The 23,187-nt window shown below is 45.6% G+C and overlaps 1 protein-coding gene across 1 annotated transcript in view; it reads left to right on the top strand.

Moving 5' to 3' along the window:
• LOC139226779 (dynein axonemal heavy chain 17-like) overlaps window positions 1–23,187 on the top strand; it is a 1,002,254-nt gene that overhangs the window by 581,841 nt on the left and 397,226 nt on the right. Inside the window, exons 33-36 of the mRNA XM_070857781.1 lie at window positions 3,760–3,867; window positions 9,164–9,295; window positions 16,272–16,432; window positions 20,677–20,833. Coding sequence (XP_070713882.1) covers window positions 3,760–3,867; window positions 9,164–9,295; window positions 16,272–16,432; window positions 20,677–20,833 — 558 coding nt within the window. The remainder of the gene's footprint in view (window positions 1–3,759; window positions 3,868–9,163; window positions 9,296–16,271; window positions 16,433–20,676; window positions 20,834–23,187) is intronic.

Below are 23,187 nucleotides of genomic sequence, written 5' to 3' on the forward strand. Positions count from 1 at the left end.
CAATGGGAGCTCTTAAAGCTGAATTCCTTTCTGCACCTAAAAAATTGAGAAAAGTGCTTCAGCACTAACAAAATTGGCTCAGCAAACCATTGAAGAGCACCTAGAATCACACACACAGCACTGCAGCTTTGTGCAGGGGGTTAACACTACAAGAGAGGTCCCCTACCCGCAGTAGGCAGGAGGCCATCCAGAAAGAATGATGTGAGACCACATCACTGAGGCCATCACTGCCAGCAGTGTCGCCCGCACTAACTGACTCCTGTGCCCAAAGAAGTTTCAAGACTTCCGACCACTAGTCAAGGTCAGTGAATGCATCTTCAAAAGCCGTCTCCTACCAACTGCTCCACTTGCCTCACACACTGCTTAATGCACGACTCATCCCCCCTCCCCAAGTCACTCACCTGCCAGCAATCTGTGCCAATCGCGAGACACCCCTCCCATTCCTAGCCTCAACTCACCCCCTTGGAGGAGATAGTGCAAGCCATCTTGGCAGGGGCATGGCTGAGCCCTTAGCCAGCGGCGGGGCAATAAGGATACAAGAAACTGGTATTCTCATACATTATCCTCCTTCTGGCATGCATCTTGCCTTCCCGCCCTCTCATCACCACAACTGCATCCTTGTGTCTTCCTCATTTCACACACCCAAGAAATGCAGCCTGCCAAGCCAGTGGTTGACCAAGAAGAGGGAGAGTAAAGTGAAGAAGAAGATACTCCGTCACTCGATTTGACATCCTAGCTCCTCCAGGTCGACCAGCAAAGCCATTTGCAGTGTCCCCCATTGAAATTCAGCAGCCTTCCATCAGCCATGCTGCAGCCACTGGGATAGCACTACTTGTTGATTGTGAGGTGGAGCGTGGCGGCGAGGAAGACTGAGAAGAGGGTTGGAGCGATTACACAGCCCTGTTTGACCCCAATCCAGACATGAATTGGGTCTGTAATAGATCCGTTGGTAAGGATCACGGCCTGCATGTCACTTGCGTCTGCGGACATTCCGAGGCTGAACTCCAGGATATAGTCAATTTATTTACTGAGGCATATGAAAGCATGGGCCTTACGCGTAACATCTGTAAGACAAAGGTCCTCCACCAGCCTGTCCCCGCCGCACAGCACTGCCCTCCAATCATCAAGATTCACGGCACGGCCCTCGACAACATGGACCATTTCCCATATCTCGGGAGCCTCTTATCAACAAAGGCAGACATTGATGCGGAGATTCAACATCTGAGAAAAAGAGTGTTTGAAGACCAAGCCCTCAAATCTACCACCAAGCTCATGGTCTACAGGGCTGTAGTAATACCTGCCCTCCTGTATGGATCTGAGGCATGGGCGATGTATAGAGGGAACCTCAAGTCACTGGAGATATATCACCAATGATGTCGCCGCAAGATCCTGCAAATCCCCTGGCAGGACAGACGCACCAACATCAGTGTCCTCGTCCAGGCTAACGTCCCCAGTATTGAAGCACTGACCACACTTTGCTGAGCAGGCCACATAGTTTGCATGCCAGATACGAGACTCCCTAAGCAAATGCTTTATGCGGAGCTCCTTCATGGTAAACGAGCCAAAGGTGGGCAGCGGGAATGTTACAAGGACACTCTCAAAGCCTCCCTGGTAAAGTGCGACATCACCACTGACGCCTGGGAGACCCTGGCCGAAGACCGCCCGAGGTGGAGAAAGTGCTTCGAGTCTCAACGCAAAGAGCGTGAAGAGGTCAAGCGCAGACAGCGGAAGGAGCGTGCGGCAAACCAGCCCCACCCACACCTTCCCTCGATGAATGTCTGTCCCACCTGTAACAGGGTCTGTAGCTCTCGTATTGAACTGTTCTGCCACCAAAGAACTCACTTTGTGAGTGGAAGCAAGTCTTCCTCGATTCCGAGGGACTGCCTATGATGATGATGAGCACTGCATGACATCAGAAGGTTAGGCAAAGGCATACAAGACAATCACTAAGGGAATGTATAAGGATGATGAGTTGATTTCTTGATGGCTAGATGTACAATGTTGGATTGGAAATTTTGCTTTGTGGTGGCTTTTATTTCATCATTGTGGCCAAAAAGTGATGGTCAGTAACAGAGGGAAGGGACGGTGTGGGACAAATTTTGAAAGGGGAATTGGGATTGTGGTCACTGGTACCGCAGGTGGATTATTCTATCCCGATATCCCAGCCAGAACACGACTGTCTGAGTTGCATCCTTCCTTCTGCTTTCTCCTCTGTGTCAATTTCTTCCCTCTGCGTGGATGCTGTAAATCTGAAATGAAAGCATAAAATGCTAGAAATACATAGCAGGTCAGGCAGCATCTTGACCTGAGACGTGAACTCCATTTCAGTCTCCACTGATGCTGCCTGACCTGCTGAGTATTTCCAGCATTTTTTATCTTCTCAGAGACCTTCCTTTATCATCCAAGGCCTTGCAAGCAGCCACCTTCACTCCCTGTAAATCTTTTAGAATGTATTGCAGCTAGCCACTACTTCAATAAAAAAAAATATCCAGTCCAAAAGCTTAAATACAAACTGACCTGAAAGATGTGTGTGTCCCTTTAAGAGGTGCTGACAGCATCTCTGTCAGTCCAGGGAATGCTCAGTTTTCCAGAACGAGCTTAAGACCCAGTGCTGAACTCAGCGCTAAGGTCAAAGTTCACTGAGGTGACGTTAAATCGGCGATGTCACGCTCTCTTCATTTACATGTCCAGGACCAGCGATGCTGTTGGTAACGCTAAGGCCCTCAGCCAAGTCCCGGCCCAGAAGAGGGCACTGGAATGGTGGCCTCCATTTTTCTCCAGGACATCAGCGCAAACGGGTGGCATTAGTGACCCAATTTCTAGGCCTATGTCCCTCTAATTTCTCCAGGATGTTGAACATGCCTTTGGATTGGAAAATTGAAAATGTAACTCCATTATTTAAGAAGGGAGGGAGGAAGAAACTGCAGACCTGTCAGTTTAATGTCAGTTGTGGGGAAGCCACTGGAACTGATCATCAGGGACTGACTGTGCACTTGGAATTGTATTAGCAGATTTTGAGTTCAAGCAGCAACCCCTTAAGACTTGGTTCAAAAAAAGAACTGGAGATACTTGAGGAAAAGTAGAAGGGAATTGGGTGTCCCTGTACACAAATCACTAATATCTAATACACAGGTACAAAAAGTATTCAAAAATGCTAATGAAATGTTGAACTTTTGTATTCAAAAGTGAGGAAGTGATGCTTCAGTTGTACAGAGCCATGGTCAGATCCCATCTGGAGTATTGAGTTCAGTTTAGGCAACCGAACTTCAGGAAACATATATTGCCCTTTGAGAAGGTACAATGCAGATTCGCCAGAATTGTATAAGCATACAAATGTCAATGATCTAAATGCCTTGAGCTCATGACTGCTTTAAATTCTGCAGCCTACTGCCTGTGGAACCAATCCCATGAGGTTTTACCTAGTGGGTTCACCGACGGGAGGGATTTCTTATTTTGTTTTTAGTTAAGATTGCATCGGGGTTCTAATTTGCATCTTAGGACCTGATTTACATGCCATTCATGAGGCTCCTGTCTACCTGCAATGAGAGCCTCCTCCATCTGAAAAGTGCACACTGTTAAAATAGCAATGGTAAGTACACCTGCTCAATTTGTACCCCACGCACGCTCCATTCCTACCTAGTGGTGGGGGTTAACTTTGCCCCCACTATCTCCCTCATGACTTAATCAATGATAGATTACCACTTGTATAGATGCTTATACATGTATCCAATGTTTATATTGTTGCAATATTTATTTTAGATTGCTCTGACTGGTATACAGATTATTTGGAATGGAGAAGTTACCAGTACATTTGGAAAACTGGAAGAAGGTTATGAAAATGCAATGAAAGACTATCTGAAAAAGCAGGTTTGCTAAATCTTAAGAGTACTTTTCTTTTTTGAGTATTATTGATGAACTGTTGACATTGTTGGCAGATCTTCAGCTGGGAGATTGAGTCCAAAGTTTGGATATTGATTAGTGGGGACTAACATTTGCTGAAGCACTGTAGGGCATCGGTCATTCTTTCCTTTCATTTAATGAGGAATATCACCTACTTCAGGAAAAATGTTGCAAACATAGAAACATAGAAAATAGGTGCAGGAGTAGGCCATTCGGCCCTTCGAGCCTGCACCACTATTCAATAAGATCATAGCTAATCATTCACCTCAGTATTCCTTTCCTGCTTTCTCTCCATATCCCTTGATCCCTTTAGCCATAAGGGCCATATCTAACTCCCTCTTGGAATATATCTAATGAAGAACTCTCTGCGATAGAGAATTCCACAGGTTCACAATACTTTGAGTGAAGAAGTTTCTCCTCATCTCGGTCCTAAATGGCTTACCCCCTCATCCTTAGACTGTGACCCCTTGTTCTGGACTTCCCCAATATCAGGAACATTCTTCCTGCATCTAACCTGTCCCGTCCTGTCAGAATTTTATATGTTTCTATGAGATCCCCTCTCATCCTTCTAAACTCCAGTGAATAAAGGCCCAGTCGATTCTGCCTGTCCTCATATGTCAGTCCTGCAATCCCGGGAATCAGTCTGGTGAACCTTCACTGCACTCCCTCAATAGCAAGAACGTCCTTCCTCAGATTAGGAGACCAAAACTGAACACAATATTCCAGGTGAGGCCTCACTAAGGCCCTGTACAACTGCAGTAAGACTTCCCTGCTCCTATACTCAAATTCCCTAGCTATGAAGGCCAACATACCATTTGCCTTCTTCGCCGCCTGCTGAACCTGCATGCCAACTTTCAATGACTGATGTACCATGACACCCAGGTCTCGCTGCACCTCCCTTTTTCCTCATCTGCCACCATTCAGATAATATTCTGCCTTCGTGTTTTTGTTACCAAAGTGGATAACCTCACATTTATCCACATTATACTGCATCTGCCATGCGTTTGCCCACTCAGCTAACCTGTCTAAGTCACCCTGCAGCCTTTTAGCATCCTCCTCACAGCTCACACCGCCACCCAGTTTAGTGTCATCTGCAAACTTGGAGATATTACACTCAATTCCCTCATCCAAATCATTAATGTATATTGTAAATAGCTGGGGTCCCAGCACTGAGCCCTGCGGCACCCCACTAGTCACTGCCTGCCATTCTGAAAAGAACCCGTTTATCCTGACTCTCGGCTTCCTGTCTGCCAACCAGTTCTCTATCCACGTCAATACATTACTCCTAATACCATTTGCTTTAATTTTGCACACCGATCTTCTGTGTGGGACCTTGTCAAAGCCCTTTTGGAAGTCCAAATGCACCACATCCACTGGTTCTCCCTTGTCCACTCTACCAGTTACATCCTCAAAAAATTCTAGAAGATTTGTCAAGCATGAATTCCCTTTCATAAATCCATGCTGACTTGGACCGATCCTGTCACTGCTTTCCAAATGTGCTGCTATTTCATCTTTAATAATTGATTCCAACATTTTCCCCACTACTGATGTCAGGCTAACTAATTACCCGTTTTCTCTCTCCCTCCGTTCTTAAAAAGTGGTGTTACATTAGCTACCCTCCAGTCCATAGGGCCAATACTATTTTATTTCTAACACCTGTATTAGCAGATTCTGTGTTCAAGCAGTGGCTCCTTAAGACATGATTCAAAAGAAGAACTGAAGAAACTTAAGGTAAAGGAGAATCAAAGGAACAACTAGGAACAGGAGTAGTCCATTCAGCCCCTCGAGCGTGATCTGCATTCAATTAGATCATGGCTGATCTGTACCTCAACTCCATGGTTAGCTGCATCCTGCAAAACCAGCATACAATGTTGTTTTCTGCATTGGTGGCTTCCCTTGCTTTCTCTATTCACTGCCTCTGAAATTGCTGCTTTCCAAAGCAATTATTCCTGCGAATGGACTGGAACACTATGCAATCATCAGCGAATATCCCCATTTCTGACATGATGGAGGGAAGATCATTGATGAAGCATCTGAAGATGGTTGGCCCTCAGGAACTCCTGCAGCAATGTCCTGGGGCTGAGATGATTGGCCTCCATCAACCACAACAATCTTCCTTTATGACTCCAGCCAGTGAAGAATTTTCCCCTATATTCCCATTAACTTCTGGCTGTGTGAGACAGATACCACATCACTGTTGCAGTTTTCACCCTGCTCTTGTGGAATCACAGTGTACTGTGACATAAAAAATATGAGGCAAGGGTGGAAGGAAAATATAAAAAATAATCTTTTGGGGCCAAAATTGCCCCTTTCTATAAGAACCATGACCCCCCCCCAAAGAGGTTGTGCCCGTGTTGCCACCCCGTTGGGTACACGCCGACCCCCCCCCACCAAGCAGTTTGGGAAATTGCTCCGTGGAAGCGGATCGGCCGCCGCATGGTGCCCCTGACAGGAAGCTGTGTGTGGCTGGGCGGCCTGCTTGCCTTTAAAGGGGAGGCCGCCATTTTATTTTATTTGAATTGTCGGCCGACTCAGAGGTCAGCTCAACAGTGACATTCACGGGTTTGTCCGGGCCTCCAACATGCAGCCTGGCACCCCCTCTTGGGTACCAGGCCGCTGGCCCAGCCAAAACCCTCCCTGGTGGCCCTATGCACCAACCTAAACTAACTGCAGAGTTCGCCGCAGCCCTCACCTTTAACTGAAGGGGAGGGACGTTGTGACGCATCAGCACGGCGTTGATGACACTGACCGACGTCTGCCCCGCTCCACGTTGACTTCCACCCTGAACACCGCAAAAAGGAAAACATTTTTTAAAAAGCTGGATTTCGCTCTACTCTCCGCACCACATATTGGGCCGGAGAAAAATCTTCAATATCGGTCGGAGGGCAATTTCGGCTCCTTTTATGTTTTACAGCATTTTATACAGCTTCAAATATTGTCAAAATTCTGTGCTGATGGTGCTGTTTGGATTGAGGTTTGATTATTTTACTGAGGAAGAATGGCGTTTGTGCCAAGACCAGAGGGGGATGTTTATTCGGCACTTTATTGCTGAACTTAAACTTTGTTGTGCAAGACTTGGGAGCCGAAATTGCCCCTCTCCTTAAGGCCTGTTAGCACTGCAAATCGGTGGCCACGCTGCGGAGTGGAGTGACCGCCGACTTTTTGTGGAATAGCCGCTGCTAGCCCAATTGCCCTCCCGAGTTTTCTCGGCAATGCCCCGATCCCCCCCTACAGCTGCCGATCTGTGGTAAGTGCGTCATCACAGCATGCACTGCCAATGTTCCCTCCTCGACGGTGACATTCCCCTCTGAAAATCTTCGGCCCGCCCGGTGGCCGTGTGAGGCTGTGGCCTTCTGCAACGGTGGTGCAGCTTCCCTTAAAGGGGAGGACACACTGCCGCTGCTGCCATTTTTTGTTTTTTGTCGGCCGACTGCCATGTTGCCCCGACAATTATGCCCCCAGGTTCGGTCGGGCCGCCAACAAGCTGCCTGGCACCTCTTCTTGGCTGCCAGGCCGCTGGCCCAGCCGAAACCCTCACTGGTCGCCAGGTGGGCCGAAGTTTTAAAATCATGGAGGCTTTCTCCTTTAAGTGAAGGGGAGAGCCGTGGTGACGCGGCGCCGTTATGATGTCATCGTGGCGGTCACTCCACACCGCCCCAACTTCTGCCCCTCAAGTGTTGTCACCGCCCCCATTAAGAGCGACTTCCAGATCCAAGAAAAAAAAACAACAAAGAGCTGAATGTCGCTCAAGAGATGAACTGAACCGCAACTGCGGTAAAAACCATTGAAATGGGGTGGGAGTGCCCCGTTTCGGGCGGGGGTCAATTTCTACCCCTTGCTGTCTAACAGTTTATAGAGTTCAAACTTGTGGAACAGACAACTCAAGACACGGAGATCTCGTTTCCCCTCACGGGCTAACCATTACTTAAATATCAACAAAAGAGTACAAGTGAAAAAACCAATAGCATCAATGCACAATAAACCCGCATAGATCGATCCCATAAGATGTGCCGTCTAACAGTTTATTTACCCTACACTCAAGCAATTATAAGCAAAACTCACACGTAATTAACACTAGTGGTGGTCAAGCGTCCAGTAATTAGTCTGTGGCTCTTTATTTGGCAACTGACCAGGTTGCTCTCTTGACTGCAACAACGTATTATAGTCCAATTATACCTAAAACCAGCCCACTGTTTGTATGTCCAAAACTATACCAATAGTGGAATAATTGGTCTTCAGTTCCTTCTTATCAAAAGTCTGCAGTTGTTTTTTTTCCCATTCTTTAATTAAAAATGTGTTACGTTTCAATCCAGTGTAACTTCTGTAAGAACGAGTTGTTTTTGCTGTCTTATCAATCCGTGGGCTCCAAGGACAGTTACAGGTACTGCATTTTGTCTGAGGATGTTACGAGTTGATTAGTCCTGCTTTCACAGACTTGCCCAGGACTTTTATCTGCGATACACATTTTTGCAGCTGCAACAGTTCAACAAAGAGGTATTTTTAAGTTCGGCCATGTTAAAGCACAGTTACAACAAAAATAAAGCTGAACATGGTGTATTCTTACAGTTGGTAGAATCATTCAGTCCCAAACCATAGCCTGTTTATACCCTGGTCAGCAAAGACTCAACTTTGAAGATGCAACAATTCGAAAGGATTCCATGAGCCGCACTACAGCAACAACTTCAGCAAGAACTACAGATCCATCATTGTAAATAAAGGGGAGAAAACTTTAATATTTATGTAAATAATTGAGGAAAAAAATGTACAGTTTTGGGTTGGGAGGAAGAATGACACACGTGTTTTTAGTATTACTTTCCTTCCTAGACAACTTTTAACTTAAAACAGCTTTCTGTATCTTCACCTCCTTGTTTATCCAAATGTCTCTTTTGCCATTTTTTTCTCTATATTCCCAATAAGTGGCATACTTTTAACTCAAAGGCGAAAGTGCTACCCACTGAGCCACAGCTGACACCTAATTAACTTGACCATATAACTAAACTGATTCTGAATGTGAGTTCAGGGCTCACCTTTTCTTTGTATCTCATTCATGTTTGGAATTCTATACAGTTTTCTCAGAATAGACTTTCAGAAGTTTTAATGATCATTAACAAACAGTTTAAAAAAATGTTTTGCAGTATTTCCTTTCATCCATTTTATGATGGGAGTTAGATTTGAAAAGCAACAATAATGGAAAGTCCATTATACTTTCTACCAATATTTCTTAAAAGAGATCTTTATTTTAAATTGTTATTTTTTGTGAAAGGTCAGTCAACTGAATTCACTTATCACATTACTGATTGGCAACTTATCAGTAGGAGAGAGGCAAAAGGTCATGACTATTTGTACAGTAGAGGTGCATGCTCGAGATGTTGTGAACAAAATTATTACAACAAAGGTAGGTAGAATTGTACTTCTTTCTTCGTTATGTTTGTGTTTAGTTCTTGTGAAGTCCTGTCCCTGCAGTACAGACTCACACGAGGCACATGCTGAAGTCAAGGTCACTCAGGACCTGCACCTTTATTTCACAGCTCTTGAATGCCACACTTGCCTGACATCTGTCTTTATATACCTGTGTGGAACAGGTATGCAGTGTCTCCTGCAAGTGCACCCCTGGTGGTAAGGTATGCTTGTGGTTACAGGTCATTATTCATTACAGGCATGTATAGCATGGTAAGATACAGTTATGTACAGTAATGTGAGATACATGACATCATCCTCCCCCAAGGTCTTATTGTCTTTATAGATTCAGTCTCTCAGGTGGTCTACGCTCTCGCGTGGAGCGTCTTAGTTGTGGTTCAGTTGTTTGCCTTGGTGCCTGTTTTTCTTTCAGTGTGATTGTTGGTATCTCCACTGGGCTGTCTGTTTCGTTCAGTGTGATTGTTGGTATCTCACCTGGGCTGTCTGTTGAAATAGCCCTTGCCTCAGGTTGTTCCCTCTGTCTGTCCACCATGTGTGGTGCGAGTTCCACATTGTAGTCTGCCTCTGGTTCTGCAGTGTTGTTGGTGAATCTACTTTTTACTTGGTCTACATGCCTCCGGCAGGTTTGGCCATTGTCCATTTGTACCACCAGTAGCCTGTTTCCTTCCTTGCCTGTTACTGTCCCTGCAAGCCATTTGGGACCCCTGCCATAGTTTAGCACAAACACTTTGTCCCCTATCTCATTCCGCCTCCCCCTCGAATTTCGGTCATGGTACTCAGTTAGCTTACGGCGCTTTGCCTCAACGATTTCATGCATGTCTGGGAGGATTAACGAGAGCCTTGTCTTTAAGGTCCGTTTCATCAATAGTTGCGCGGGGGGAACCCCAGTCAATGAATGCGGACGAGATCTGTATGCCAGCAGCAGTCGCGACAGGTGGCCCTGCAGCGTGGGACCTTGAATTTTAAGCATGCCTTGTTTAATGATTTGCACTGCTCGCTCCGCCTTGTCATTGGAGGCCGGCTTGAACGGCGCCACCTTAACGTGATTTATGCCGTGGTCAACTATAAAATCTTGGAATTATGCGCTGGTGAAGCACGGACCATTATCATTGACCAATATGTCAGGAATTCTGTGCATTGCAAACATGGTTCCAAGGCTCTCCACAGTGGTGGAGGTGGTGCTCGAGTTTAAAATGTGCATTCGATCCACTTTGAAAATGCATCGACGACTACGAGGAACATTTTGCCCATGAATAGGCCTGCATAGTCTATGTGCACCCGCGACCACGGTTTGGTGGGCCAGGACCAGGGGCTCAGGGAGGCCTCCCTGGGGGCATTACTGAGTTGGGCACAAATGGTGCACCGTTGGACGCAGAGCTCCAAGTCCGCGTCAATGCCAGGCCACCAGACGTGGGATCTGGCTATGGCCTTCATGAGAATGATCCCCGGATGCACGCGGTGGAGCTCCCGGACAAATGTCTCTCTGCCTCGCAGAGGCATAACTACTCGGCTGCCCCACATCAGGCAGTCTGCCTGTAGTGATAGTTCATGCATGCGCCTATGGAAAGGTTTGATCTCCTCGGGGCAGGCGTCGCGAGCCTCTGCCCAGTCACCAGTTAAAACACATCTTTTGACTAAGGATAACGTGGGTTCGCTGGTCATCCAGGTTCTGATTTGGCGAGCCATCATGGGCGAACCTGTGGACTCAAAGGCATTGATTGCCATGACTATCTCACAGTCCTGTTCATCAGACCCTTCCGTGGTTGCCAGGGGTAGCTTGCTAAGCGCTTCGGCACAGTTGTCTGTGCCTGGTCTGTGCCTTATTGTAAAGTCGTAAGACGCCAGCATGAGTGCCCACCGTTGAATGCGCGCCAAGGCGTTGCCGTTTATTGCCTTGCTCTCGGATAGCAGGGACGTGAGGGGCTTGTGGTTGGTTTCTAATGCGAACTTGGCCCCGAAAAGGTATTGGTGCATCTTTTTGACACCGTACACGCACGCGAGCGCTTCCTTCTCCACCATACCGTACCCGCGCTCCGCCCGCGAAAGTGACCTGGAGGCATTAGTATGGGTTGTAGTTTACCCGCATCATTGACATGCTGTAAAAAGCACCCGACCCCGTACACTGACGCATCACATGTAAGAACTAGCTTTTTACCTGGATCAAAAAAAGCCAAAACACTGTTGGAACATAGAAGGTTGCGTGCCTTATTGAAGGCGCGTTCCTGGGCGTCCTCCCAAAACCAATTGCACCCCTTTCTGAGTAACACGTGGAGAGGCTCCAGCAGCGTGCTTAAGTTCTGCATAAAATTCCCAAAGTAATTGAGTAGCCCGAGAAAGGCGCGCAGTTCCGAAACATTCCGGGGCCTGGGTGCCAGACGAATTGCTTCGGTTTTGGATTCTGTTGGGCGGATTCCATCAGCGGCAATCCTTCTGCCCAAAAATTCAACCTCGGGCACGACAAACAGACAATTGGATTTCTTAACTCTTAGGCCTACCCGATCCAATTGCTTTAGTACTTCCTCCAAATTGCGGAGATGGGAGTCGGTGTCCTTGCCCGTGATAAGTATGTCGTCTTGAAACACAACCGTTCCCGAGATGGACTCAAGCAGACTCTCCTTGTTGCGCTGGAATATAGCAGTTGCCGACCTGATGCCGAATGGGCATCGATTGTACATGAAAAGGCCTCAATATGTGTTGATGGTGGTGAGTAGCTTGGACTCTTCGGTCAGTTGTTGCGTCATTTACGCAGATGTGAAGTCTAGTTTCGAGAAAAGTTTTCCTCCAGCCAATGTGGCAAATAGGTCCTCCGCTCTGGGCAGCGGGCATTGGTCCTGTAGGGACACTCTGTTTATGGTAGATTTGTAATCCCCACAGATTCGTACGGATCCAGCAGGCTTCATGACTGGGACGATGGGACTTGCCCAGTCGCTAAATTCCATGGGTGAGATAATGCCTTCCCGCAGAAGCCTGTCCAGTTCATGTTCAATCTTTTCCCTCATCACATAGGGCACAGCTCTAGCCTTGTGATGGATCGGTCTAGCATCCTGTGTGATGTAGATTTTAACTTTAGCCCCTTTGAAGGTGCCCACACCTAGCTGAAAGAGATGTTCAAATCGACTTAGAACTTTTGAGCAGGAGGTCCATTCCTCTGACGACATGGCGTGAACATCATCCCATTTCTAATTTAGTTTTGCCAGCCAGCTTCTCCCCAGCAGTGCTGGGAGATTTCCGGGGACAATCCACAGGGGAAGTCGGTTCACTGTCCCTTTGTGTGTGACTGAGAGCATGGCGCTGCCAAGGACTGGGATGATTTCTTTGGTATAGGTTCTTAGTTTGGTGTTGACCCTTGTGAGTTTTGGTCTGTTGCTTTTGTGCAGCCACAGCTGTTCAAATTGTTGAGCGCTCATTAGAGATTGACTCGCTCCCGTATCCAGTTCCATGTTGACGGGTATCCCGTTGAGTAGGACCCTCATCATTATTGGCGGCGTCTTGTTGTTAGAACAGTGTCCATTGATTGTGTTGATCCGCTGTACCTCGGTGTCCCGGGCACTGTCCCCACCGTCTTCTGGTCCGCTTTCCGACCCTTCCGATTCGTATACCAGCCGAGCTGCTGTTTTTCTGCACATGCGGGCCAGATGCCCTGTATAGTTGCAGTTTCTGCAAACGGCACGCTGAAATTGACACCCCCTTGATGAGTGCCTTCCCCCACATCTCCAGTACAGACCGCTTCCATTGTTTCCGAAGGATGAGCTGCGTCTGGCTGATCTCTCTTGAGCTTCTCTCAGTTTGTAGTTGATTGCTCGCATTGTGGGTTGATGAGGTGTGAACGGCCGTTCATGTGGCCCTTGATAGCTTCTGGCGCCACTGCCTGCTGTTGAGGGCCTGCTCTCCTGCCTTTGTCTGTGTGTGGGGGTAGCGGCTTGTTTCACGCTGTGAACCCCTTGTTCCGATGTTTCGTTAGTTGTCGTACCCGCAGTGTAGATCAACCTCGTTTCTTCTTCTCCTGCCAAGAATGTCTGTGCAACCAAGGATCAAGTTCTTGGTCTCTATGAGCTTTCGGAATATGCCTGCGTGGCCTATTCCTTCAATAAAAAGTCAGTACTTCTCTCCTTAGTCCATCGGAGAACTCACATAAACTAGCCAGCCTCCGAAGTTCCTCCACAAAGTCGGGTATGCTCTGGCCCACACAGCGTCTGTAGTTGTAGAACCTGTGTCTGGCCATGTGTAGGCTGCTCGCTGGCTTCAGGTGGTCTTTTACCAGTGTGCTCAACTGCTTGCTGGTTTCTCGGGTGCCAGCAGGTCCTTCATTAAGACGTATGTTTTCGAACCACAGCTGGTCAAGAGATGGGCTCTTCTCTTGTCTGCCTTATCATTGCCTAACCAGTCTTTGGTTACAAAGCTTTGCTGGAGCATTTCTATAAAGTCCTCCCAATTATCTCTAACATTGTATTTTTCATCTGAGCCGTTGGTCGCCATTCTGTGGATTCTGTGATCCCGTAACTCGTCGCCACTGTAAAGTCCTGTCCCTGCAGTACAGACTCACACGAGGCACATGCTGAAGTCAAGGTCACTCAGGACCTGCACCTTTATTTCACAGCTCTCGCATGCCACACTTGCCTGAGACCTGTCTTTATATACCTGTGTGGAACAGGTATGCAGTGTCTCCTGCAAGTGCACCCCTGCTGGTAAGGTATGCTTGTGGTTACAGGTCATTATTAGTTACAGTCATGTATAGCATGGTAAGATACAGTTATGTACAGTAATGTGAGATATATGACAGTTCTTTACAGAAAAGCAAGACCAGCAAAATGTAGGAATGCAGTGGTTAGAGGGGGTTCAGTAATCAGGGGAACAGAAGTTCACAAAAAGTCCCATTCACCCATCACTGACCTACATTGGCTCCTAGCTAAGCAACGCCTCGATTTAAAAATTCTCATCCTTATTTTTAAATCCTTCCATGGCTTTGTTCCTTAGTATCTCTGTAACCTCCTCCATTGCTTTAGCTCTCCGAGATATCTGCACTCCTTCAGCTTTCAGCTACTGATGCTCTAGGCTTGGGAAATCCCTCCTGAAACCTCCCCGCCTCTCTACCTCTCTTTCTTCCTTTAAGGCGCTCCTTAAAACCTAACTTATTGATCAAGCTTTTGGTCATCTCCCACAATATCTTCTTATGTGGCACGGTGTCAAATTTTGATTGATAATACTTTCCTGTGATGTGCCTTGGGACATTTTAATATGTTAAAGGCGCTATATAAATGCAAATTGTTGTTGTTGAAATCATTAAGAGAGTGCAGAAAATATTATGAGGGGAAGTGGAACAGCCAGTAGTCGTGGTCCATGTGGCAACCAATGACAGGGAAGAGAAGGATTGAGATCTTGCAGTCAGAGTTTCAGGAGCTAGGGAGGAAGTTAAAAAGCAGGACCTCAAAGGTAGTAATCACTGGATTACTCCCAGTGCCACAAGCAAGTTACTATAAGAATACTAGGATAAGGCAGGTTAATGCGTGGCAGACGGGAGGGCTTCAGATTCCTGGGGCATTGTGACCAGTTTTGGGGCAGGAAGAATTTGTTCAAGATGGACAAGTTGCACCTCGACAGAGTTGGGACCAATGTCCTCGCGGGGAGGTTAACTAATGCTGTAGGGGAGGTTTTAAATGAATTTGGCAGGTGGATGGGCACCAGGATTAAACATTAGAGAGGAGAAACAAGGTGTACAGAGGACATGTAAAGACACATAGCACAAGAGAAAATAATAATTCAGAAATAGAAGGGATCAAACAGAGAGCAAATGTGAGGCAGTATAAATTGAGTTTAGAATGATTCTGTGTAAATGCATGTAGTGTGATAAATAAGGTTGGCGCACTGCAGGCACAACCTGCCTCATGGGACTATGACAAAGTATAAATAATAAAGACCCTGCTCAAACAAGGGGAGGATTGAATTTATATTCCTGGCTACAAGGTATTCAGGAAAGATAGGGAAGGAAAGAAAGGAGGTGAGTGGGGAACGGGTGCAGTTGCAGTATTGATCAAAGAAAATATTATAGTACTAGAAAAGGTTGATGAAGTTGAGAGGTCAATGGGACATCTATTTGGTTAGAATTAAGGAACAATACCTATTACACTGTTGGGTGTATACTATAGGCTACCAAATAGTGGGAAGGAGATGGAGGAGTAAATTTGTAGGCAAATTACAGAAAGACGCAAGAACTATAGAGTAGTTATAATGGGGGACTTCAATTATCCCATTAGAGACTAGATTAGTAACAGTGTAAAGGGCAAAGAGGGGGAGAACTTTCTTGATCAGTGTGTGCCCAGCCCAATGAGGAAAAAGCAGTGCTGGATCTAATTCTGTGAATGAAGTGGGGCAAGTGGAGCATGTTTCAGTGGGGGAGCATTTGGGTCAGTGATCAGAATATCATTAGGTTTATAATAGTTATGTAAAAGTACAAGAAACATTCATGGGTAAAAATACTTAACTGGTGGAGGGCTAAATTCAGTGAGCTAAAAATTGATCTTGTCCAGGAGGATTGGAATCAAAAATTGGAAGGCAAAACAGTATTAGACAATGGGAGCCCTTTGAGGGGGAGATGATTCAGGTGCAGAAAAAGCAAGGAACTGGGACTAATTGGATAGCTTTACCAAAGAGCCAGCACAGACACAATGGACTGAATGGCTTCCTTCTGTGCTGTATCATACCATAGCATCTTTTTCCGTGGTAAGAATAAGGTTTCTAACTCCTTAAGCACAGCTTGATAAAATTATACTTGAGTAATGTACAATGATAGCTTCCAAAAATAATCAAGAATTATTCCATAAAATAAGGGGTGGCAAATGCATATCAACAAATAATATGTTGAGATATTTACACTCGCAAAAAATATTCACCAATCAGTGAATGCATAAAGAAAATTGTACAATAATATTGATGAATATTTGGGGGGTTTTTTGCAGGTGGAGAATGTCCAGGCATTTACTTGGCAATCTCAGCTAAGACATCGCTGGGATGAAGAGAAGCAGCACTGTTTTGCTAACATTTGCGATGCGCAGTTCAGATATTCTTATGAATATCTAGGCAACACTTCTCGACTGGTTATTACTCCACTTACAGATAGGTATAGAACATTTAAATTTCCCTTGTCTGCTTTAGGGGTATTGCAACTAATTTTGCACAGGAGGATATAGCTTTACTGAGGATTTCCCCAAAAATGGTAGGCCTGGAAACCTAGCTGGAGGCCAGTGAACAAGACAGTACTAGAACATATTACAAAAATTCATAATCACAGACGCAATAGTCAGGAACCTTCTCACTTGGATAGTAACAGAAGAAATACATGGTATTAACAGTCTTACGTAATGATGATTTCTTTACCCTGAGCATGGAGATTCAGAAGATCACTTGGCAGGGGGCTTTTTTCATTGTTGCAAAACCTAAGAATATGTTGCAGAGTTGAAAGACTGGGAAATTCCTTGGATCTGCTTCTACTCCATTGGCCTTACTTTGTCAGAAGTGGAATTTCGTTGCATTTTCTCTGAAATAATGCTGATGGAGTGGAAGCAGCTACAAGGAATTTCCAGCCTTGGAGTCAGGAAACAGTTCAAAGGATGACAAGGGTAGAATGAAAGGACTAGAGAAAGGAAGGCTGGGAGTGGAAAGTTGGAACTGGAACTGAAAAATAATGCAGTTGAAGAAAATTGCTCGAAGTGGAACTAAAAAGGAAAGCAGTAGAAGAGAAAATATTTTCTTCAAGGCTGTTTTGAGGGATGTGAAGAAGTTTATTGCATTGAAAAATAGATAGACCAGGACTTAGAAATTCGTCAGCCCCGAAAACAGAGGCGGGATTGCAACGCACTCATTCAGAGAAATGCAGGCAGCACTCAACTTCGTGCTGCCTGCTTATTTCCATGATTGCAGCATTCAGCCCAGTGCTGAACGTTCAGCAGCGGTTCCAAGTTCGTGTGAGGCTAGCACCACTTAAAGTTAGTCTGCACTACTAAAAGGCAGTCTGCACCTCTTAAAGGTGGCTGGGGAAGACAATTGTTAGCATAGTGATTAAGTTGCGAGACTAGTAAATCAGAGGCCTGGACTAACAATCTGGAGATGTGAGTTCAAATCCCACCAGGGCAGCAGTGGAATTTAAATTCAGTTAATTAAATAAATCTGGAATAAAAAGCTAGTGTCAGTAGCAGCACCAGGCATACCTAAAAATGAGGTACCAACCTGGGGAAGCTGCAACAGAGGACTACATGCATGCTAAACAGCAGAAGCAGCATGCTATTAACAGAGCTAAGCAATCCGACAATCAACGGATCAGTTCAAAGCTCTGTAATCCAGCCACATCCAGTCATGAATGGTGGTGGACGATTATACAACTAAAGGGAGGAGTAGGCTCTATGAATATCCTCATCCTCAATGATGGCGGAGCCCAGCACGCGAGTGCAAAAGACAAGGCAGAAGCGTTTGCAATCATCTTCAGCCAGAAGTACCGAGTGAATGTTCCATATTGGCCTCCTCCTGATGTCCACACCATCACAGAAGCCAATCTTTAACCAATTCGATTATTCTAGCCAAGCTGTTCCAGTACATCTACAACACTGACATCTACTCGACAATGTGGAAAACTGCCCAAGTATGTCCTGTCCACAAAAACCAGGACAAATCCAATCCGCCCCATCAATCTACTCTCAATCATCAGCAAAGTGATGGAAGGTGTCATCGACAGTGTTATCAAGCGGCACTTACTCACCAATAACCTGCTCACCGATGCTCAGTTTGGGTTCTGCCAGGACCACTCGGCTCCAGACCTCATTACAGCTTTGGTCCAAACATGGACAAAGGAGCTAATAAAGGATGGAGTCGGTGGCTAGGGAACACAGTTTGCGGTGGGGACCAAAGACAATGGCTTCAGTCTTCCCAATATTTAATTGGAGAAAATTTCTGCTCATCCAGTACTGGATGTCGGACAAGCAGTCTGACAATTTAGAGACCATGGAAGGGTCGAGAGAAGTGGTGGTGAGGTGGAGCTTGATGCCATCAGCATACATGTCAGACCTTTTTTTCGATGATGTTGCCAAGGGGTAGCATATAGATGAGAAATAGGAAGGAGCCAAGGATAGATCCTTGGGAGCACCAGAGGCAACAATGTGGGATTGGGAAGAGAAGCCATTGCAGGTGATTTTCTTGCTATGATTACCTAGCCACCGACTCCATCCCTCTCCCTAGCATCTGTCTGAGGCTAAATCAGTCTGTTTGCAAGCAAGGTGTGATATTTAACCCTGAAATAAGCCAGGCGAATGCAGCACCACCCAGCTGGATGATGGTGGAAAGGCATTGGAGGAGGATGGAGTGGTCAACCCTGTCAAAGGCTGTAGAGAGGTAGAGAAGGGCGAGGAGGGATAGTTTACCTTTGTCACAGTCACAAAGGATGTCATTTTGCAAAGCTATCCTGGAGGACGAGGTCATGGAATACATTCGAGACAGTTTCCTAGAACAATACATTGTGGAATTAACCAGGGTACATGCTATTTTAGATCCTGTATTGTGTAATGAAACAGGGGTTAATTGGTAATCTCATAGTAATAAATCCTCTGTGGAAGAGTGATCATAATACAATTGAATTTCACATTGGGCTTGAGAGTAAAATACTTAAATCTGAAACTAACATCTTTAATAAAGCCACTTACATTGGTAGGAGGGGTGAGGTGGCAAAGTAGATTGGGAAATTAGATCAAAAGGTACGACAGAAGATACGCAGTGGCAAACATTTAAAGAAATATTCCAAATATCTCAACGAATATACATTCCGTTGAGAAATAAATTCTCCACAGGATAAGTGATCCATTCGTGGCTAACTAAAGAAGTTAAGGATAGTTTTAGATTAAAAGAAGAGGCTTATAATGTTGGGAGACCTTTAGAAACTAGCAAAGGATGATGAAAAAATTAATAAAAAGAGAGAAAATATAATATGACAGTAAACTAGCAAGAAATATGAAAACAAATTGTAAGAGTATTTAAAAAGGAAGAGAGTAGCAAAAGTAAGGGGGCAAAATTGCACCTTTTTAGAAGCCCGATAGCACCTCCGGGGGAGGCTAATGGGGCAGAAAAGAGTTTTCGCCCGGGGAGGGGGGGGCTACCGGTGATGACCATGCCCCGCGCCGACCCCTTACTGCCCCACAGGGGAAATTGACCCGTGGACCGCGAGGCTGGCGCGAGTGGGTGCCATCGCCAGCTTTGCGGTTCCTGTGCGAAAACCGGGCATGGTGATGATGTCGTCATTGCCGGTGCAGCAGAGCGGGCCATTACCAGTTACCGCTGTCGCCAAACTCCTGCGGGAGTCATTAGCGGTGCCGTGCCTGGGCAAAAATTCGTTTGTGTCCCGCTAAAACAGTAATGCACTCAGAAAATCAAATTCTCCCAACTTAATTGACCTGTCAATCCAAGTCAGCAGCCTGACCTGTAACTAACTCCAGCATTCTTTTCCAGAATCTCGCTAAAACCGACCCCAATCTCCCCCTTCGAGGTTGAGACAGTATAAATTATAATGGAGAATAAGGAACTGGCAGAGATTTTAAACAAATATTTTGTATCTGTCTTCACAGTTGATGATACAAAAAGCATAACACAAATAGTGGGAAAACGAAGGTGCTAATGAGAGGACGGCGCTACACGGGCAGGATCAGCAGTGCTATGTGGCTTCTCCATTAAAGTGGAGGACTGCTGCGAACTCTGCCGGCCCTTTTATGGTCTCCACTGGGCCACCAGGGCTGCATGGTGCTGTGGCTGCACAATTGCTGCCTGGATCACGTGATATCGATGGAGCACGGGCCGACCAGTGAGTCGGCTGAAGAAAAGAATGGCGCTGCACCGTGCAGCACAGCTCCCCTTTAACTTCCGCCACGGGAGCGGAGGTCAGCTTCATGGGATGCTAGGCAATTTCCGCCATGGGGCAGAAAGGGATCACCAAGGGACGCAAAGAGATTGGCGCACACGACGACGATGTACTCGCCGGAGGCATGGCGGCCCGGGGTGCTACTTGCGGGGCGCGTTGCTACTATGTTCGTGCCTCTGCTATCTCCCGCTCAATTTTGTGGGAGCTGGTAGCGACACCACCGCCCCCCCCGCACCAGGTGAAAACAGTTTTGCATCCCGTTTGCACCCTCCCACCCTGCGGAGGTGCTAACGGGAGGTTCAGAACAGGCAATTTCAGTCCCCGTGTATCTTCTGTTTAATAGAACTGATTCAATTTTACCTGTAGTAGTCTGCATATCAACTGCAGAACAAGATTATCATATATAAATGGTCAATTCTTTGGTTGAGAAACAAGGGTTCTTTCTATTAAAAACATTTCTTTTTGTTCAGGTGCTATATTACATTAACACAATCACTGCACCTGATTATGGGTGGTGCACCAGCGGGTCCTGCAGGAACAGGAAAAACAGAGACGACTAAAGATTTGGGAAGAGCTTTAGGCATCATGGTGTATGTTTTCAACTGCTCAGAACAAATGGACTACAAAGTAAGAAATACATGAGTTTGCTTGCAATTTCATAGAATCAAAGAATATTACAGCAAAGAAATTGGCCAATTTGGTCAATCAGTTGTATACCATTTTTTTTTCTCCATGTGAGCTATCTAGACTAATCCCATTTTGCTTAACCTCCACACATTTTAATTCATGCAACTATCTAATTCCCTTTTAAAAGAATTTATGGACTCTGCTTCAAAATTGGGACAAAGAATTCTATATTCTGACTAAGCATCATGGAAATAAATATATAAATTTAACCTCGCTTTTAACTCTTTTTGTGATTATTATAAATTTATATTGGCCTTGAAATTCTGGCCTCCCCAGGTCGGTACAGAGTCTGTACAGACCCAGGAAGGCATCGCAAAAGCTGGTTTTCGGCGTGCAATGCACATGCGCCGAAAACCAGCTTTTCCAATCTGTCAAGTTCTGGCTTGACAGATCGCACACATCTCAGCAGCTAGGACATTCGCATGGGCATGATTGTAGTATTTGCCCATCTCTTGCCAAGCGAATGTCCTTAAAACACTTGCGGAAGGGTTTTAAAACATAACATTAACATTTAAAACCACATTTTTCTGTTAAAAACCCTGCCCACTAAGGTAAGTTTATTTTAACTCGAATTACAAAACTTTAAAAAAAAATCAGAAAAAAACATTTTTTTTGTAACACATTTATTAACTTTAATTTAAATTAATGTGATTTTTTTCCCTATTTTTATATTTGTGTTTTGGTGTTTGGGGGCTGTGTTTCTCATTCATAATAATGAGGACTCCTACTTACGGAGTTCCCATAATTATGAATGAGAATACTTTAGCTTGATTGGCTGTCCAGTGCCACGTGACCCCACATTCTTCCTGTGCATCAATGTGCAAGGAGAGGAGGCCTCTGACCGGGATCGCTGGAGGGCGCAGCAGCGAAAGGTAGGTGCGGATCTTTTTTTACTATTTTCTGGCGAGTGCCCGCGGGAAGCCCAGCACCGGGATTTCAGGCCCATAACCTTGTCATTGTCTTTCTGAACAGTGGAAACAATCAGGTCGCTCATTAATCTTCTCAGCTGTTGTTAAAAAAAACTTACTTCTCAAGTTTCTCTATCACTAAAACTCCTCATCCCTGGTAGCATTCTAGAATCTATGCTGATATCTTTCCATTACTTTTATATCCTTCCGATCATGGAGTGTGAAAACTCCACACAATACTATAAACTGTGGCCTATCTAAGGTCTTGTAAATCCAACATTACCTCCATGGCTATCTATTCTGTATGTTTAGATACAAATCCAAAAACCCATTTGCCATATTATTGACTTTGCTATTTGCGCTATTGTGTATCTGTATATCAAGATCCCACTCCCACAAGTCGGCGGCAACGCTGCGGAGTGGAGTGGCCGCCGACTTTTCGTGGAATGGCCGCTGATAGCCCGATTGCCCTTCCGAGCTTTCCCGGTGGTGCCCCGATCCCCCTCCTACCACTCCGCTGCTGCCGATCCCTGTTAAGTGTGTCATCACCGTGCGCACTGCCGATCTACACCCCCCCCCGCCCCCCGATGACGACATTCCTGTCTGAAAATCTTTGGCCTGCCCGCCTTCCCTTAAAGGGGAAGATGCACTGCCACTGCCGCTGTGTTTTTTTTTGTCGGCCGACTACCAGGTCAGCCCAACAATTATGCCCCCAGGTTCAGTGGGCCGAAGATTTAAAATCGTGAACGCACTCCCCTTTAAGTGAAGGGGAGAGCCATGGTGACGCGGCACCTTGATGACATCATTGCGACGGTCACTCCGCACCACCCCCAACTTCCGCCCCTCAAGTGTACTCACTGGTCCCTCTCGTGTTGTCACTGCCCTATTAAGAACGACTTCTGGATCCGAAGAAAAAAAAACAAAGAGCGGCATTTCACGCATAAGAACATAAGAAATAGGAGCAGGAGTAGGCCATGCGACCCCTCGAGCCACCCAACCACGGTAAAGTATTTTCTCATTCATAATAATAGGAGTTTCGTAAGTCCGAAACTCCTATTACTATGAATGAGAAACACACCCAAACATTACATAAAACATTAAAAAAACATCTCACATAAATACATTATAGAAATTAAAGTTGATAGAAATGTTTTTGAAAAAGAAATATTTGCCGATTTTAAAAAAAGTTTTAATTATGGTTTAAAATAAAATTACCTGAGTGGGCAGGGTTTCTAACATAAATATGTATTTTTAAATTTTATTTTAATATGTTTTTGATATGTTTTTAAATTCTTAACGCTGGTAAGTAGGCTATGTGCCTGTTTTTACCAGGGGCAAGAGTTTTAAGGACATTCGCAGGGCAAGAGATGGGCAAATAGCCCAATC

This window comes from Pristiophorus japonicus, chromosome 16 (assembly GCF_044704955.1).
Source record: "Pristiophorus japonicus isolate sPriJap1 chromosome 16, sPriJap1.hap1, whole genome shotgun sequence".
Classification (NCBI taxonomy): Eukaryota; Metazoa; Chordata; class Chondrichthyes; family Pristiophoridae; genus Pristiophorus; species Pristiophorus japonicus.